The sequence below is a fragment of the Meriones unguiculatus genome, chromosome 9, assembly GCF_030254825.1.
Source record: "Meriones unguiculatus strain TT.TT164.6M chromosome 9, Bangor_MerUng_6.1, whole genome shotgun sequence".
NCBI lineage: Eukaryota > Metazoa > Chordata > Mammalia > Rodentia > Muridae > Meriones > Meriones unguiculatus.
In genome coordinates, this window is record NC_083357.1 from 39,458,575 (window position 1) to 39,477,964 (window position 19,390).

Below are 19,390 nucleotides of genomic sequence, written 5' to 3' on the forward strand. Positions count from 1 at the left end.
ATTCAGGGTTAGGGTGGGACTTGGTAAGGAGGCTGGAAGGTCTGTTCTGGGTATAAGCATGGGAAGGAGTCTGTTGCTATGAAAAGATGTTACTTGAAAGGAATGTGGATCCCTATTGAGGAGGGGACAGGGAATCCTAGGAGTGCTGGACCTTAGTGAGCAGACCGACCTGTTGGTTGGATAAGTACAGAACTAGATGCCTTTCATTGCTAGTGAGTTCTGTTTTTCTTAGCTGTAGTGCTGAAACAAACCAATATCTTGTTCTGTGTCTGGGATATATATTATGCTCAGGAAGAGAGTCATTAATGAGAAATAATTATCCAAATAACATTGTACTTGGTTAAGTATGATATCTAAATTTTGCTGTCCCTTGAACTGTAAAAAGAAACATACTGATCACTTTAATCTTGGTTTTATTTTCCTGCTGGGTGTTTAAGACCATGCTGGTAACAGAACTTAATTTTTTTTTTCTCATTAGTTACATTTTGTTAATTCTGTATCCCAGCTGTATCCCTCATTCCCTCCCCAATCCCACCCTCCCTCCCTCATCTCCTCCCTGCCCCTTTCCAAGTCCACTGATAGGGGAGGACCTCCTCCCCTTTCATATGACTCCGTTTTGTCAGGTATTTTCAGGACTGGCTGCAAAGTCCTCCTCTGTGGCCTAATAGTACTGCTCCTCCCTTGGGAGGTGGGGAGGTCAAAGAGCCAGTCATTGAGTTCCTGTTAGAAATAGTCCTTGTTCCCCTTACTATGGGAAACCAATTGATTACTGAGCTATCACGGGTCACATCCGAGCAGAGGTTCTAGGTTTTATCCTCTCATGGTCTTTGGTTGAGTGTCCATCTCAGAAAAGACCCTGTGCCCAGATATGTTTGGTCCTGTGGAGCTCCTATCCTTTCCACATCAAACTCCCCTTCTTTCATATGATTCCCTGCACTCTGCCGGAGGTTTGGTTATGAGTCTTAGTATCTACTTTGGAACACTGCTAGGTAGAGTCTTTCCAGTGCTTTCTGCGGTAGACTTCTGTCATACGTTCAATGCATATCCCATTTGTCTTTCTAAATGAGGATTGATCATCATACCCCGTGTCTGCTTTCTTGATTATCTTCTTTAGGTGTGTAGATTTCATTATGTTTATCATATCTTTTGGGTCTATATAAGCGAGTATATTCCATGTTTGCCTTTCTCCTTCTGGGATACTTCACTCAGAAGGATCTTTTCTAGATCCCACCACTTGCCTGCAAATTTCATGATTTCCTCTTTTTTGATTGCTGAGTAGTATTCCATTGTGTAAAAATACCATAATTTCTGTACCCATTCCTCCGTTGATGGACATCTGGGTTGTTTCCAGGTTCTGGCTATTACAAATAAAGCTGCTACAAACATGGTTGAGCAAATGTCCTTATTGTGTACTTGAGGAAATTTTGGGTATATGCCTAGCAGTGGTATAGCTGGGTCTTGAGGAAGCACTATTCCTAATTGTCTGAGAAAGCGCCAGATTGACTTCCAAAGTGGTTGTACCAGTTTACATTCCCACCAGCAATGGAGGAGGGTTCCCCTTTCTCCACAACCTCTCCAGCATGTGTTGTGACTTGATTTTTTGATCTTGGCCATTCTGATAGGTGTAAGGTGAAATCTCAGGGTCGTTTTGATTTGCATTTCCCTAATGGCTAATGACGTTGAACATTTCTTTAAGTGTTTCTCTGCCATTCTATATTCCTCTGTCAAGAATTCTCTGTTTAGCTCTGTTCCACATTTTTTAATTGGATTACTTGGTTTGTTGCTTTTTCGACTTCTTTAGTTCTTTATATATCCTGGATATTAGCCCTCTGTCAGATAAAGGGTTGGTGAAGATTCTTTCCCTATCTGTAGGCAGTCGTTTTGTTTTGATGACGGTGTCTTTTGCTTTACAGAAGCTTTTCAGTTTCATGAGGTCCCATTGTTGCTCTTAAAGCCTGTGCTGTTGGAGTTCTGTTCAGGAAGTTGTCTCCTGTGCCAATGAGTTCTAGGCTGTTCCCCACTTTTTCTTCTAACAGATTTAGCGTATCTGGTTTTATGTTGAGGTCTTTGATCCACTTGGAGTTTAGTTTGTGATAAAAGGCAGGGTGATAAATGTGGATCTATTTTCATTTTTTGCATGTAGACATCCAATTAGACCAGCACCATCTACATGTAGAAAAATGCAGTTGGACCAGCACCATTTCTTAAAGTTGCTGTCTTTTTTCCATTGAATGGTTTTGGCTGCTTTGTCAAAAATCCAGTATTCATAGGTACATGGGTTTATTTCTGGGTCTTCTATTCGGTTCCATTGATCCTCCTTCCTATTTCTATGCCAATACCATGCAGTTTTTATTACTATTGCTCTGTAGTACAGCTTGAGATCGGGGATGGAGATACCTCCAGATGATCTGTTATTGTACAGGGTTGTTTTGGAGATTCTGGGTTTTTTGTTTCTCCATATGATGCTGAGAATCTTTTTTTTCAAGGTCTGTAAAGAATTGAGTTGGTATTTTGATGGGAATTGCATTGAATCTGTAGATTGCTTTTGGCAGGATGGCCATTTTCACAATGTTAATCCTACCAATCCATGAGCAAGGGAGATCTTTCCATCTTCTGAGATCTTCTTCAATTTCTTTCTTCAGAGACTTGAAGTTTTTCTCAAACAGGCCTTTCACTTGTTTGGTTAATGTCACCCCAAGGTACTCTATGTTATTAGTGGCTATTGTGAAGGGTGTTGTTTCCCTAATTTCTTTCTCAGCCCTTTTGTCTTTTGTGTACAGGAGGGCTTCTGATTTTTTTGAGTTGATTTTGTATCCTGCCACTTTGCTGAAGGTGTTTATCAGCTGAAGGAGTTCTCTGGTTGAATTTTTGGGGTCACTCATGTATACTATCATATCATCTGCGAATAGTGACACTTTGACCTCTTCCTTCCGATTTGTATCCCCTTGATCTCCTTTAGTTGTCTTACTGCTCTGGCTAGGACTTCAAGTACTATGTTGAAGAGATATGGAGAGAGTGGGCAGCCTTGTCTTGTCCCTGATTTCAGTAGGATTGATTTAAGTTTCTCTCCATTGAGTTTGATGTTTGCTGTAGGCTTGCTGTATATTGCCTTTACTATGTTTAAGTATGTGCCTTGTATCCCTGATCTCTCCAAGATTTAAACATGAATGGGTGTTGGACTTTGTCAAATGCTTTTTCGGGCATCTAAGGAGATGATCATGTGGTTTTTCTCCTTCAGTTTGTTTATGTGGTGGATTACATTGATGGATTTCCGTATGTTGAACCACCCTTGCATGCCTGGGATAAAGCCTACTTGGTCATGGTGGATGATATCTTTGATGTGTTCTTGGATTCGGTTTGCAAGTATTTTATTGAGTATTTTTGCATCAATATTGATAAGAGAGATAGGTCTGAATTTCTCTTTTTTTGTTGGGTCTTTGTGTGGTTTGGGTATCAGGGTGACAGTCGCTTCATAGAATGAGTTTGGTAGTTTTCCTTCTGTTTCTATTTTGTCGAATAGTGTGAGGAGACTTGGTATTAGCATTTCTTTGAAGGTCTGGTAGAATTCTGCGCTGAAACCATCGGGCCCAGGGCTTTTTTTGGAGGGGAGGCTGTTAATGACTGCTTCACTTTCTTTGGGGGATATAGGGTTATTCAGTCTTTCTACCTGATCTTGACTTAATGTTGGTAGATGGAATCTATCAAGAAAATTGTCCATTTCGTTTAGATTTTCAAATTTTGTGGCGTATAGGATTTTGTAGTATGACCTAATGATTGTTTGGATTTCTTCAGTGTCTGTAGTTATGTCCCCCTTTTCATTTCTGATTTTGCTGATTTGGATAGATTCTGTCTGCTTTTTAGTTAGCGTGGCTAAGGGTTTGTCGATCTTGTTGATTTTCTCAAAGAACCAGCTCTTGGTTTCATTGATTCTTTGAATAGTTTTATTTGTTTCTAATTGATTGATTTCAGCCCTGAGTTTGGTTATTTCCAGCCTTCTGCTCCTCTTGGGTGTATCTGCTTCTTTTTTTTTTTAGGGTTTTCAGTTGGGCCATTAAATTACTTGTATGTGATGTTACAAATTTCTTCTTGAAGGCACTTAGTGCTATAAATTTTCCTCTGAGCACTGCTTTCAATGTGTCCCATAAATTTGGGTATGTTGTGCCTTCATTTTCATTGAGTTCTAGGAAGTCTTTAATTTCTTTCCTTATTTCTTCCTTAACCCAGCTGTCATTGAGTAACAAGTTGTTCAGTTTCCATGTGCGTGTAGGTTTTTGGTTATTTCCATTGTTGTTGATGTCCAACTTTAGTCCATGGTGGTCCGATAGAATACAAGGGATTATCTCAATCTTTTTATATCTGTTGACGCTTGCTTTGTGACCAACTATATGGTCTATTTTGGAGAAGGTTCCATGAGGTGCTGAAAAGAAGGTATACTCTTTTGAGTTTGGGTGGAAAGATCTGTAGACGTCTATTAGGTCCATTTGATTTAGGGATTCTGTGAGTGCTTTTATTTCCCTATTTGGTTTCTGTCTAGTTGATCTGTCCCTTGGTGAGAGTGGGGTGTTGATGTCACCCACTATTAGGTATTGCGATCAATGTGTGGTTTAAGCTTTAATAATATTTCATTTATGAATGTAGGTGCTTTAGTATTTGGGGCATAGATGTTTAGAATTGTGATGTCTTCTTGTTGGATTTTTCCTTTGATGAGAATATAGTGGCCCTCCTTATCTTTTTTGATTAACTTGGGTTGAAAGTCTATTTTATTAGATATTAGGATGGCTACTCCAGCTTGTTTTCTGGAACCATTTGCTTGAAAAACATTTTTACAGCCCTTTACTCTGAGGTAGTGTTTATCTTTGTTGCATAAGTGTGTTTCTTGGATGCAGCAGAATGTTGGTTCCTGTTTCTGCACCCATTCTGTTAGTCTGTGTCTTTTTATTGGAGAGTTGAGTCCATTGATGTTGATAGATAATAATGACCATTGTATGTTATTTCCTATTATTGTGGAGTTGGCGATGTTCCTGTGAATCATTGCTTGTTTGCTTCTGATTTTTTTTGGAAATTATCTTTAACCTATGTTTTCTTGGGTGTATTTGTTTTCATTGGATTGGAATTTTCCTTCTAGTATCTTCGGTAGGGCTGGGTTGTTGTTCAAATATATTGATTGAAAGCTTTGCTGGGTAAAGTAGTCTAGGTTGGCATCTATGGTCCCTTAGGGCCTGCATGATATCTCCCCAGGCCCTTCTGGCTTTCATAGTTTCTGTTGAGAAGTCCGGTGTGATTCTGATAGGTTTGCCTTTATATGTTACTTGGCCTTTTTCCCTTGCTGCTTTTCCTATCTTTTCTTTGTTCTGTAGATTAAGTGTTTTGACTATGATGTGGCGTGAGGAGTTTCTTCTCTGGTCTAGTCTATTTTGTGTTCTCTAGGCCTCTTGTGTATTTGTGGACATCTCTTTCTTTAGGTTGGGAAAATTTTCTTCTATGATTTTCTTGAAAATATTTTCTGGACCTTGTAGCCTGGACTCCTCTTCTTCTTCAATTCCTGTTATTCTTAGATTTTGCCTTTTCATGCCGTCCTTGATTTCTTGGATGGTTTGTGTTTGGGATTTTTCTGATTTAATTTTTGCTTTGAGAGAAGTATCAATTTCTGTGAGTGTATCTTCAGCACCCGAGATTCTCTCTTCCATCTCTTGTATTCTATTAGTGATGCTTACCTTTGTGATTCCTTCTCTTTTCTCTAAGTTCTTCAGTTCCAGGGTTTTCTCGGTTTGTGTTTTCTTTATTGATTCTAATTCTGTTTTCATGTCTTGCAACATTTCCTTCATCTGTTTGAGTGTGGATTTCTGTGTCTCCAAGATGGTCTCTATTTTTTTTGTTTGTTTCCTCTCTTAGTGTCTCTGCTTCTCCGTCCAATTGTTTTGCTATATTTGCATGTGTTTCTTTAAGAGCTTCTTTGTTCACTTCGTTTTTCTTTGTTTCTATTTGGGAGGCCAAATCTTTAAGGGATTTATTTGTATCCTCTTTAACTGTTTGAATCTCTATGACTATTTCTCTGAGAGATTTTTTTGTTTCCTCTTTATGTGCCTCAAATAACTGGATAATCATAGCTTTAAAATTATTTTCTTTTTCTGTTTCTGCTGAGTTGGAGTGTCCAATAATTTTGGAGGTTGCCGGTGAAGCCATGATATCTTGATTTGCGTTGGTTGTGTTCTTTTGCTGACCTTTGGCCAGTTGGTTATCTGTCGTGTTCACTGTCTGTTCTTGGATTCTGCAGGTCAGACTGGTTTTTCTCTGGTATCTGGAGAATTCTTCAGGAAAATGAAGGTCTAGTGAGGTCTAGTGGTTTCAGTGTGTGTGTTGGTTATTCAGCTATACCTGTAGAAGGAAAGTTCGCAGGCGTAGAAGGGCAAATGCGGGGTAGCATGTGTTTGAGCGTGTGCTTGTGGGTGTGTCCTAAGGGACAGGGTGTTGGTGAATGAAGAGGCCTTCAGTGTGTGAGAGGGGTGCTTTGCAGGCACTGAAGTTTTTGCAGGCGCTATGGGATCGCAAGCGCTGTTGAAGAATGCGCGCGTATTGATTTTACAGGTCTGCTTGTCTTTGGTGTCTATTCAGCTGGTTTTCTGCCACTGAGGGGTTGGATGGCCCATACAATCACTGGCTGGGCAGCCCTGTGTAGTCCATGCTGCCATTTGCAGACTTGGGATCTGGAAAGGGTTGTACCATGGGTCTGAGTCTCTGTGGCTAGCACTGTATTGGGCGTGCGCTCTGGCGGGGTGGAGTTTCAGTGGTGCGTGCCCTCCTGCAGAGCCGGGTGGTGGTGGTAGTGGTGGGGGTGTTCCGCAGAGCTCGGGGAGAGGGCCCTAGGTGGGGTGTGTTCTCCTCTGAGTGGTGGCGTTCAGCAGGTCGTTACTGCTCTCCAATGTGGCTGCGGGGTTCCCGTCTTGGGTCCTAGACTTTGTGGCTTTGGTATCCAGGAAGAATTGTATTGTGGATCTGAGTCTCTGTGGTTAGGGCTCAGTGGTTGGAGCTCTGTGATTGGGCCTGCGCTCCTCCTGTGAGGAGGTTTCTGGGGTTATTGTGCTCTGGCCGCTTGGGGTGTGAGCTCCACTGCACTTCCTGCTGCAGTCTAGCAGCAGGGTCGCATCAGCGGGATGGGGGAGGGGACACTCCTCAGGACCGGAGGGCCCTGAGTGGGACGTGTGTCCAAGGAGGGGACGGGTGTTCAACGGGTGGTTACAGCAGACCGCTGCTGTAAGGGGCCCAGAGCACTGTCTCTGCTGCCTTGATCTCCCGGATGTGAGCTTTATGCTCTGCTGCCTGGTGCTGTGTGCGGGTTTCCCTGTGGGAGGCCCGGGCAAGGGAAGCGCTCTATCTCCTTCCCGGAGAAGTCCGCGCCCGATCTAAATCTACAAGTACTCCACACTTCTGTGGTGGCCCCTCTCCTTTAGAAAGCCCAAAAGTCCAAATTGTAGCTTCGATTGACTCTCCACTCACCAATTCCGGAGATTCATGTCTTCTGCCTCTCCAAAATGGTGCGCTCTGCTCGCCGCCATCTTGGAATCTAATCAGAAGTTAATTTTTGTTTTGGGATAACACTGGGACAGAAATTGCATGTAAACAGACGTGCTTATGTCTCCATGGGATGGCACAGGGACACAAATCAAGCTGAATTACAAGTGCCTAAGCTACAAGGGGATAGCACTGGGATTCAGTTTGTATATAAACAAGTATACCCACTCTGACAAGAGATGGTACTGGGACACGGCCTGCATGAAAACATGTTCACATGCTCCCTCAGGATGGTCCTGGGACACAACACCCATGTAAACATGTGTGCCCACTCTGACATAGAACTGTGTAGGAACATGCTTTGCCTGTGAACAGCCATGCTTACGCTGTTGAAGCATGGTGCTGGGACGTGGCTCATGTGTGACTATGTGTCTTCACACCGCCATAGGATGGGGCTGGGACACAGCTCAACTGTGAACATGCGCCCATACTGCAATGGTCTGCCCCTGGGTACCAGTTGGATGTTCCACAGGGTGACACTGGGACACAGCTAGCATGTGAACATTTTTGCCAAATTTTACACAGAGCTGTTGTATTTTGTATTTTGTAGCACATGCCATCAAAGAATGGCTGAGAAATGGCTTTCATGTGTACAGGCATGTCCATGCTGCCACTGACTAGGGCTGAGACACAATTTGTGTGTAAATAGGCATGTAAATAGGATAGTAATGAGGTGGGTACAAAATGCAAGCTGTTTCAACAGCTCTATGTGTGAATATATGTGGCCATATTCTACAAGATGGTTCTGAAACATGGCACTGACATCATATGCCCATGATGTCAGGGAACTATGCTCAGGTGTGAGTATGCTGACACTTCCACAGTATTATGCCGGGACATGACTCATGTATGAACATGTGCACTCATGCTATCACATGTGAACTGTGACACAACACACATGTAAACATGTGTGCCCATGCTATCATGGTCTATGCAGGAACACAATTTTTGTGTAAGTGCCTATGATAATAAGAAAGCACTGGGTTCTGTTTTGTGTATGAACAGGCATGCTCATGTCACCACAAGATGGCAGTGGGGCATGGTATATGTACTGTGAACACACATGCTCATGTTATCATGAGAAAACATTGGGACATTGCATGCATGTGAAGAATCAAGCTCATGTTGTCATGGAATGGTGCTGGGACATGGCTCCTGTATGAACATTTGTGCTTACATTTGGGATAGTGTTTAGGACAGGGCACATGTATAAACATGTGACCCATCCTCTGAAGGGTAGGACTGGAACACAGCATATATGATCAGGCATGCCCATGCCACCACAGAATGGTGCTGGTACATGGATCATGAGTAGGCAGGAATGTTTATGCCACCAGAAGGATGACAATGAGACATAGATCTTTTGTGAACACACATGGCCACGCCACAACAGGATAGTAATAGGGACATGTCTCATATCTGAATATGTATGTGTCCGTGCTGCTACAAGACAGTGTAGAGACACATGTCTCATGTGCTTACACAAAGTCCATGCCTATAAGAAAACCCTGCAATTTAAAGTGCAGTTCTGCCATTTCCAGATAGCTCACCTGAGCTCATCGCAGTATGGAGGCTTCCCTTTCTCAATAGGGACCTTCTTCTTTGTCTCTGGCTGAATTCATCTGTAGAGTATCTCTAATGCCAGTCCCCACTCCTGAGGGAGGTCATGTAGCTCAAGACCAAAATGCAGGTTCAACTTCCCTTCTCCTGATAAGAACCTGCCTGACAAATATCTGGAATTCCTGGTATGTAAATAAAGCATTTCTGACACCTGAAGCCTAGCTAGTAGTATACACCTACCCTGGAAACCCTCCACCTACTCCCCAAGAACTATCTATATAGCCTTCGTTCACCCTGAGTAAAGTTGAGCAGTCTCTTCAAAGCTGGTCCTGAAAGTTAGGGTCATCCTTACCTTATTTCACCCCACCTCCTGCCTCTGTTCCCTCACCTGCATGGACTGGTGTCCTTTGATCCCCCCACAAACTTGGAACAATACTAGGACATGGCTCACATGTGAACACATGTACCCACAGTGCTGCTTGACAGCCCTGGGACATACCTCATATGTGAACATACATTTTCACACTTCCATGGGACAGTTCTGGGACCTGGATCATATATGAATATACATACCCCAAACCATCATAGGACGGTGCTGAGAATAACACATATGTGAGCACTATTAGTTTAATGTTCTTGTGGAATGTATACAATTTACCCTTGTTTGTTCAAATGTTGACTTTTCTACCCCACTATCTTGTCTCAATCTGGATATTGCATTGTGATGTTTATTCTCAGCATCACTTGTCTCAAGTTTGTGTAAACATGCCACCATTTGTTCTCTGTATTGCCAATAAAAACAACCAGCCAATACTGAGCAATGGAGAGAATAGGGTGGGACATCCTGATCCGGAGCGGAGGAGACGGAAAGAGTGGAAGGAGAGATCAGAGAGGACAGGACGAGGAACCATCAGTAGAAATGAACCAGACATAAGATATGACTGAAAAGCAAGTGTAATGTGGGAAATCTGAATAGGAGGAAGCTATGTGGTCTTGGAGGTTTAGGACAGAGTAATTATTGCCCAGCATTATGCTGTAGGTTAATTAAATAAATCCTAGTCTCGGTGTGGTGATTTGGGTATACAGCTAGTTTAGGAATAACCACTGTTTAAGTAAAAGGTAAATCAATATTAAAGAATAATAATCATCAACAGAACACGGTGGCATGTGTGTGAACATGTGTGTCCACATTGCCATGGGATGACACTAGTACACAGATCACATGTGAACACATGTGCCCACACAGCCACATGTTTGCATGTGAACAGTTGTGCCCACACTGCCATAGTACAGTGCCAAGGGCTCCCATGTGGACAAGCATTCCTACACTGCCACAAGATGATCCTGGGACATGATCTACCATATGCACTAATAGGAGGTGTGGCCTTGTGTGTAAATAAGCATGCCCATGCCACCAGAACACAACTCTAGAACACATGCTCAGTTCTGAACACATGCTGTTGTGAATATAATGGTGGGACTGCACTTGTGTGAAAAGAGGCATGCCCATGTCACCATGGGATGGTGCAGAGAAATAGCTTACATATGAATAGGCATGCTCATGCAACCAAGGGGTGACACTGGGACATGGCTGTGCCCATGCCATCAGACGATGATGCTGAGATAGGGCACAAACAAGCAGGCATGCACATGCTGTCACAGGATGGCACTGGAACATGGCTTGCATGTTGTGGTGGTTTTAATAAGTATGCTCCCCATAGACTCATATTTGAATGCTTGGTCCACATGGAGTGGCACTATTCGGAGGTATTCCTTGTTGGAATAAGTGTGGCCTTGTTTGAGGAAGTATGTCACTGTTGTGGGGGCAGGCTTTGAAATCTTATATATGCTCAAGCTGTGCTCAGTCACACAGCCTCCTGCTGCCTTTGGATCAAGATGTAGAGCTTCTCCAACACCATGTCTTCTTGCCATGATGATAATGGAGTAAACTTCTGAAACTGTAAACAAGATTCAATTAAATGTTTCTTTTTTAAGAGTCCTGGTGTCTCTTCACATCAATGGTAATTCTAGCCAAGACACACATGAACAGGTGTGCCCACAACATCAGGGATCAGTGCTAGGAAAGGGCCCACATGTAATCAGGAATGCCCAAGTCACTATGGAACAGCAGTGGGATATGGCTCATGTGTGAACACATATGCCCACATTCTCAAGGGATCAGAAGAGCTGGGTGAACATGTGTGCCCACCCTGTCACAGGACTAGATCCCCTGCTCAGTCATAGGACTGTGTAGAAACACTGTTCCCATGTGAATGGCATGCCCATGCTACCACATATTGTGCTGAGACATGGCTCATGTGTGATCATGTAAACACATGTGTGAACATTAAACACATGGTGTCATGTAATGATACTGTGACAAAACTTCCATGTGTTTGTGCTGCCATAAGGTGGCACAGGCTTGTATATGAACATGTGTGCCTACTTTGCCAAGGGATGGTACTGGGTCATATCTCAAGTGTGAACTGATAAGCCCACACTGGGACCCTGCATGCATTTTGACAGTCATATCCATGCTTCCAGAAGACCACACTGGAACATAACTTATGTGTGTAAACAAATATACCCACACCAACATATTAGAGCCCTGGAACATGGCTCATGTATGAAGTGGAGTTTAGGAAATGGCATGTGAACATGCTTACCCACTCTGCTACAGGGCAGCACTGGGACACAGCTTGTGTGTGATCATCCGTGCCCATCCAGCCATGAGATGGGGTGGCACAGCCGTATCTAATAGGTACAGTGAAAGTCATAGATGTAACACAACTGCTTGACAGAATTCCAGCAAAGCTGAGTCACATGGTGCAATTACCATCTTTCATGTGTTAAATGTTTGGGGAGCTTTTAATATTTGTACAACTTAGGGATATTGAATTGATGGGAAATTTCTTATGAATCATTTAGGCCTTCCCCTAGGAGTACTGATTCTAAGCTTTTCTAGGAAAGTTCTGAGCATACTACCCCTCCAGCTTTTAGAGAGATATCCTTATCTGGCCTATTTGAAAGCCCTCCTTGAGCTCTGGAGGTTGTAACTCACATGAAAATGCCAAAGCCCTCCTTATGAAACTCCACCTCCAAGATACTCCTAGAACAGCTATCTGCCCCCTCTACTTACTCAGGAACAAGCTGATCAGAACAAAGTAAACTTAAAAAGGTATACAAATTTGGTGGGCTAGAAGAGTTAGCAGTAGATCAGATTATAAGCCTCTTCCTACCATATGCTAAGGCAATTATGTAGCAAAAAAAGGGCCACATATGAAAAAGATACAGCAACAAAGTAAGATTGGCTGCAGTTATCTTTGTCCTACACAGGGCCTTATATTTATGGACAAAGATGGTATGGAAAGATTTAAAAAACAACAAAAAGAAAGTACTAAGACCTCCATTTCTTAGAAAAGTTGGCTCATGTGGTGTCTATGACCAAGGAACAAAAGAATACCAAGATTAGATGTATAAATAAATTCTATAAAGATATCAAATGTAAACATTGTATTATGCCAGAAATTGGACAATAGCTGCAGCAGCTTTGGCCTGAATGTTTTTGGGGGCCCTTAATGACAATTAGCACTCTGACCATTAAAAGTTGATAATATACTGCTTGAGACATGACAATCAGGCCAGCTGGCTTGAAGATTTTCTGTCTAGTGCCCTTGAAACCACAGATTTTTTAAATTTGGATTATGGGATTGACGAGAAAAAAATGATTGTAAAATTCTAACATGATCTATCAATGATGACTAAATTTATGACCAAGAGGAAGTTAAAATACTTATCTCAGGACAAAAATGATATGATCTCTGTTTGGAACAACATGTATCTATCCCTGCCTACTGAATTCTATATAAATAAAGAAGCACCTCAACTGCCAGTCAGTTAGGCTCCAAGATACAACCATGCCTGACTCACTCCTCCTTTGCAGACTCCTTATCTCTTCTGTAGGACCTGGCCATCACTGAGGCTGGCCCCGGGCCATGGGGCAGAGACATGGCTTGCATGTGACTATGAGTGCTTTTGCCACCAGGGCTGTTCCTGGCACATGTCTCATATGTGAACATGACCAAGGTCACCACAGGATTATGCTGGTGCATGGCTCAGCTGTGAACAGGCATGCCAGCACCACCACAGGTGGCATGGGGACATGGCTTGCATGTGAACATGTGTGCCTAACACCCCAAACATTGCTGGGAAACAGCTGGGATGGAAGCAGCCATTCCCATACAATCAGATAGTGCTATAACACGGCTCACATGTGACTAAGTACCCATGCCACTGCGAGATGATGTTGGAACATGTCTCAGATGTAAACACATGTGCCTATATTGTCACATGATAGTGCTGTAACATGGCATGCTGCAATGGTACTTTATGGAAACAAGCTTATATTTTAACAGAATTGCCCATGCCCCTATAGAATGGTGGTAGCCCATGGCTTGCATGAGAACAGGCATGCGCACATTGATATTTGACGGCCCTGTGGCATGGCAGGTATATGAACATGTGTGTCTATGCTGTCACTTAACAGTTCTGGGACATGGATCACAAGAGAACAAATACATTATACCCATCTATCAAGGGATATGATGGACAGAGCTCTAATGGGAACATGCATGCCCATGCCACCACAGATCAACACGGGTAAACTACATGATGTGAACACACATCCCCATACTGCCTTGGGACTGTTCTGAGAATTGGCTCAAGTATGAACAAGTATACCTATGCCACCACGGGACAGCACTGAGTCACAGCTCATGTCTCAATAATTAAATATCTATTTATTCTTCTCTCATATATTACATCTGTAGTTTCTCCTCCCTCCACTCCTTCCAGTCCCACACACACCTCCTTTTAGCCCCCTACCCCCATCCACTCTGTTTCTCTTCAGAAAAGAGCAGGCCTCCCATGGATATCAACAAAACATGCCATATCAACTTGCTATAATACTAGGCACCTCCCCTCATAATTAAGGCTGAACAAGTTAACCCACTATGAGGGATAGGGTCCCAAAAGCAAGAAAAAGAGTCTGAGACAGCCCTGCTTCTACTGTTAGGAGTCCCACAAGAAGACCAACGTATACAACTGTAGTATATGTGCAGAGGACCTAGATTAGACCCATGTAGGCTCCTTGACTGTCAGTTCAGTGAGCCCCTATGGATCCAGGTTTGTTGGTTCTGTGGATTTTCATGTGGTGTCTTGACTCTTCTGGCTCCTACAGTCCTTCCTCTCCCACTTCCACAGGATTCCCTGAGCTCCACCTAATGTTTGGCTGTAGGTATCTGCATCTGTTTCCATCAGTTGCTGGGTGAAGCCTCTCTGATGACATCTGGGCTAGGCACCAATTTATAAGTATAGAAGAATATCATTGGGGATAATTTCATTGACCTTTTTCTCCAATCATATTTAATTCTATCCTAAGCCTCTGAAACGTCCTGCCTCTTGGTTCCAGGCTTTCCAGGTAATGTCAGGGATGGGTTCAGCATAGGTTTCAGGCCGAATCAATTTCTATGCACATCTTGCAAGAAGGACACATGGTAGGTCAAAGGTTAAGATCAAAACACAAGTGACTGCTCATGCTGCTGAGGATGTGTAGAAAGGGAACACTCCTCTATTGTTGGTGGGAGTGCAAACTTGAACAGCCACTTTGGAAATCACTGTAGTGGTTCCTCAGAAAATTGGGAATTTTATCTACCACAAAATATCTTTTTAAAAATGAAGATGTTTTAAGAAATTTTTGTATGTGGACATATATGCCATGAAAAGGTTAGAGGATAACATTGTATGTTGGCCCTTGCCTTACATCTTTTTAAAATTTATTTTTTTATTAATTACAGTTTATTCACTTTGTATCCCAGCTTAGCCCCCATGTGCCTATATTGCCACATGATAGTGCTGTAACATGGCAATCTCACCCTCCCTCCCTCTTCTTCTCCTATGCCCCTCCCCCAGTCCAAAGATAGGAGAGGTCCTCCTCCCCTTCCATCTAACCCTAGTCTCTCACGTCTCATCAGGACTGGTTGCATTGTCTTACTCTGTGGCCTGGTAAGGCTGCTCCCCCCTCAGAGGGAGGTGATCAAAGAGCCAACCCATGAGTTCATGTCAGAGACAGTCCCTGTTCTCATTTCTAGCTCACCCTCTTGGACACTGTTTAGTGCCACGGGCTACATATGTTCAGGGGTTCTAGGTTATCTCCATTCATGGACCTTGGTTGGAGTATCAGTCTCAGGAAAGATGCTTGTGTCCAGATTTTTTGGTTCTCTGCTTTCCTTGTGGAGCTCCTGTCCCCTCCAGGTCTTTCTATCTCCCCCTTCTTTCATAAGATTCCCTGCACTCTGCCCAAAGTTTGGCTATGAGTCTCAGCATGTTCTTTGATACCCTGGAGGGTAGAGTCTTTCAGAAGCCCTCTGTCATAGGCTTCTGTCCTGTTCCCTGTTTTCTCCCTCTTCCTATGTCTATCCCATTTGCCTTTCTGACTGAAGATTGAGCATCTTACCCAGGGTTCTCCTTGCTTAGCTTCTCTAGGTGTACAGATTTTAGTCTGATTATCCTATATTACATGTCTAATATCTAATTATAAGTGATTATTACCATGTGTGTCTTTCTGCTTCTGGGATACCACACTTGGGTATCCCAGTGATCTTCTCTAGTTCCCACCATTTGCGTGAAAATTTAATGATTCCCTTATTTTTAATTGCTAATCAGTATTCCATTGTGTAAATGTACCACAATTTCTGTATCCATTCCTCACCTGAGGGACATCTGGGTTGTTTCCAGCTTCTGGCTATTACACATAAAACTACTGTGACATGGTTGAGCAAATTTCCAAGGCAAGGCTACCCACTCTCCATATCGCTTCAACATAATTCTTGAAGTCCTTTCTAGAGCAATAAGATAATTAAAGGAAATCAAGGGGATTCAGTTTGGGAAGGAAAAAGTCAAAGTATTTGCAGATGATATGATAGTGTACCTAAATTCCACCAGAGAACTCCTACAGCTGATAAACACCTTCAGCCAAGTGGCTGGATACAAAATCAACTAAAAAAAATCAGTAGCCATCATGTATACAAAAGACAAATGGGCTGAGAAAGAAATTAGGGAAACAACACCCTTCACAATAGTCACAATAGCCACATAAAGTACCTTGGTGTAACTCTAACCAAGCAAGTCAAAGACTTGCATGAAAAAAACTTCTAGTCTCTGAAGAAATAAATAGAAGAAGATATCAGAAGATGGAAAGATCTTCCATGCTTATGGTGTGGCAGGATTAACATAGTAAAAATGGCCATGTTACCAAAAGCAATCTATAGATTCAATGCAATTCCCATCAAAATATTAACACAATTAATTCTTTACAGACCTTGAAAGAAAAGTTCTCAACTTCATACAGAATAACAAGAAACCCAGAATCCCTAAAACAATCTTCTACAATAAAAGTTCTTCTGGAGGTATCTCCATCCATGATCTCAAGCTGTACTAGGGAGCAACAGTAATAAAGACTGTATGGTACTAGCATAGAAACAGAATGGTGGATCAATGGAATCAAACAGAAGACCCAGAAATAAACACACACACTTATGGACACCTGATTTTGACAAAGATGACAAAACCATACAATGGAAAAAAGATAGCATCTTCAACAAATGGTGCTGGTCTAACTGGATGTCTACATATAAAAAAATGCAAATAGATCCATATTTATCACCCTGCAAAAAACTAAAGTCCAAGTGGATCAAACACCTCAATATAAAACCATACACACTAAATCTGTTAGAAGAAAAAGTGGGGAAGAGCCTTAACCTCATTGGCACAGGAGACAGCTTCCTGAACAGAACACCAACAGCACAGCGCTAAGATCAACAATCGATAAATGGGATCTCATGAAACTGAAAAGCTTCTGTAAATCAAAGGATACTGTCCTCAGAACAAAACGACAGCCGACAGATTGGGAAAAGATCTTCACCAATCCTATATCTGACAGAGGGCTAATATCCAGTATATATAAAGAACTAAAGAAGTTAAACAGCAAAAAATCAAGTAATCCAACAGCAACAAATCAAGCAATCTAATTTTAAAAATGGGGTACAGATCTAAATAGAGAATTCTCAATAGAGGAATATTGAATGGCAGAGAAACATTTAAAGAAATGTTCAACATCCTTAACTATCAGGGAAATACAAATCAAAATAACCCTGAGATTTCACCTTATACTTCTCAGAATGGAATGGTTACTATCAAAAACTCAAGTGAGGGCACATACTGGTGAGGATGTGGAGAAGGGGAACCCTCCTCCACTGCTGGTGGGAGTGTAAACATGTGCAACCACTTTGGAAATCAATCTGGCGCTTTCTCAGACAAATAGGAATAGTGCTTCCTCAAGATCCAGCTATACCACAACTGGGCACATAATGAAAAGATGCTCAAGTATACAGCAAGGACATTTGCTATGGCCCCAACCAGCGGGGCTTCAACAGGGTTCCTAAGGGAGGAGAATGGAAGGAATGGGGGGGGGGATGAGAAGCGCAAGGAAGAAAGCCAAATCTGTTTGTCTGATCAAGGCTTCATTTATTAGAAATTTTTACTGAACTTATATAGGGAGAAGGCAGGAAAGGGGGAAGATAATTAGCTGCTGCAGGAGACAGGAAGAGTGCTTTCATGTGTTAAATAGGGTGCCTGCAAGATACCATAGGGATGTTTTCTCACGGATGCTCTACCAAACTGATGTCCTCACAGTCTCTCACCCATGAGTTAGGGTCCTAGATAGCTTTCACTAAATAGCTTTAGGTCTCCACTAAATGACCTTTGCTCACTATTTGGCTTTGGCCTAGTAAACACCTTTTGTCTCCACTAGATAGCTTTGACTCACTAATTGACTTAGGCTTCAGTAGATAGCTTTGGCTCCACTAGATAGCTTTGACTTAGGCTTCAGTAGATAGTTTTGGCTCCCGGCATCTCCTCCCTTCTAAAACAATTTAAGAGGCTAGCAGGTAGTCTGGACATGAGGTCTTTTGCAGATGGTGGGCATTAACCAGAGGGGGGAAGTAGTGACCTGACCCTCCCAAGGCTTTTTGCAGCCTTTTTGGAGAAGAGAGGAAGACCCCATCAACACCTGAGGGCATCCCCAGCAGGTTGTGGTTAGGGGTAATCAGACACCAACCTCTATGCAATCAGGTTTGCTTCTCAGGGGACTCAGAAGCGGGCAATTGGGCCCTCCCCTTGCAATGTCGTCTTGCAGCCCATTACAGGTACCCAAGAAAACATATATCTGAGTTTCATTCTGTTCTCATGAGAGCCAAACACAAGCAGTCAAGACCCATGTGATGGGCTGTCAGCAGTCTTCCTCCGGCTCAGCTAAGCCTCTGTCAGCCAAATCAAGTCTGTGATAATGAACCTGTATGGGTTTAGATGCCAGGGAGTCAATTTGCTGTTTTACAAAGCCAGTAAGACTTTTAATGGCCCATCGGCCAAAAGATATGAGGAGAAGGAAACCCACCAAGGGTCCCAAGATTGAAGGAAGGAGGGTGGTGAGCCAGGGAGAGGTTGAAAACCAATTATGAAACCAACTTTCCTCTTGTTCTCTCTGGCTCTTTTTCTCTTCTAAGCCTCCCTAACCTTAGCCATACTGTCCCTTACAATCCCAGTATAATCTGTGTAAAAGCAGCACTCTTCCTTAAGGGCAGCACATAAGCAGTCATCTTGACTGGAGGGGTCTTTTTTGACATCATCATCATTGTCAGGAGAAAACTCCTCATCCTCTTGTTGCACCAGGTGTTCCAGTAGCCATCAAGCTGTATCCTTTTCCTGTGAAAGAAACACAGACAGCTCCTCGTCCCCATATGAGTACAGGGTCAGGTCTATGCCATTGATTTGTTAAAGGATTTTTCCATTTTACTTTAGCAGAAGTTTTTTGGCTTTTGTATGCCAAAATCTATCTGTTGCAGATTTACCATGCTTATCCAAATTTTTTAGAAAATTTAGGTGTCCGGGGGAGTGGCTTTCCCTTCTTTGTTTTTTTGTAAATAAATCTTAATTGTTTAGTGGGCACGCTCTAGCATGCCTTGTCCTTGAAGATAGCAAGGTATTCCAGTTATGTGAGAAACTTGAAACTGATGACAAATCTTTTAAAAGATTTGTTAGTATATCCTGCTCCATTGTCAGTTTTAAATTGCTTAGAAACTCATGGAACATTAAAAGCCTGCAGACAATGAGCATTAACATTTTTTGCAGTTTCTCTTGGTTGAGG

The 19,390-nt window shown here is 42.5% G+C and overlaps 1 protein-coding gene across 3 annotated transcripts in view; it reads left to right on the forward strand.

Annotated features, from left to right (window-relative positions):
* LOC110565254 (mitotic-spindle organizing protein 2-like) overlaps window positions 1-19,390 on the forward strand; it is a 69,175-nt gene that overhangs the window by 12,458 nt on the left and 37,327 nt on the right. The window contains exon 5 of one of the 3 annotated variants that reach the window (XM_060391064.1): window positions 16,506-16,655. The exons of the other annotated variants lie outside the window; for them this stretch is intronic. Within the exon in view, the coding sequence (XP_060247047.1) occupies window positions 16,506-16,640 (135 nt within the window). The 3' untranslated portion in view covers window positions 16,641-16,655. Of the gene's footprint in view, window positions 1-16,505; window positions 16,656-19,390 lie in introns of those variants that run through there. 3 annotated transcript variants of the gene reach the window in all.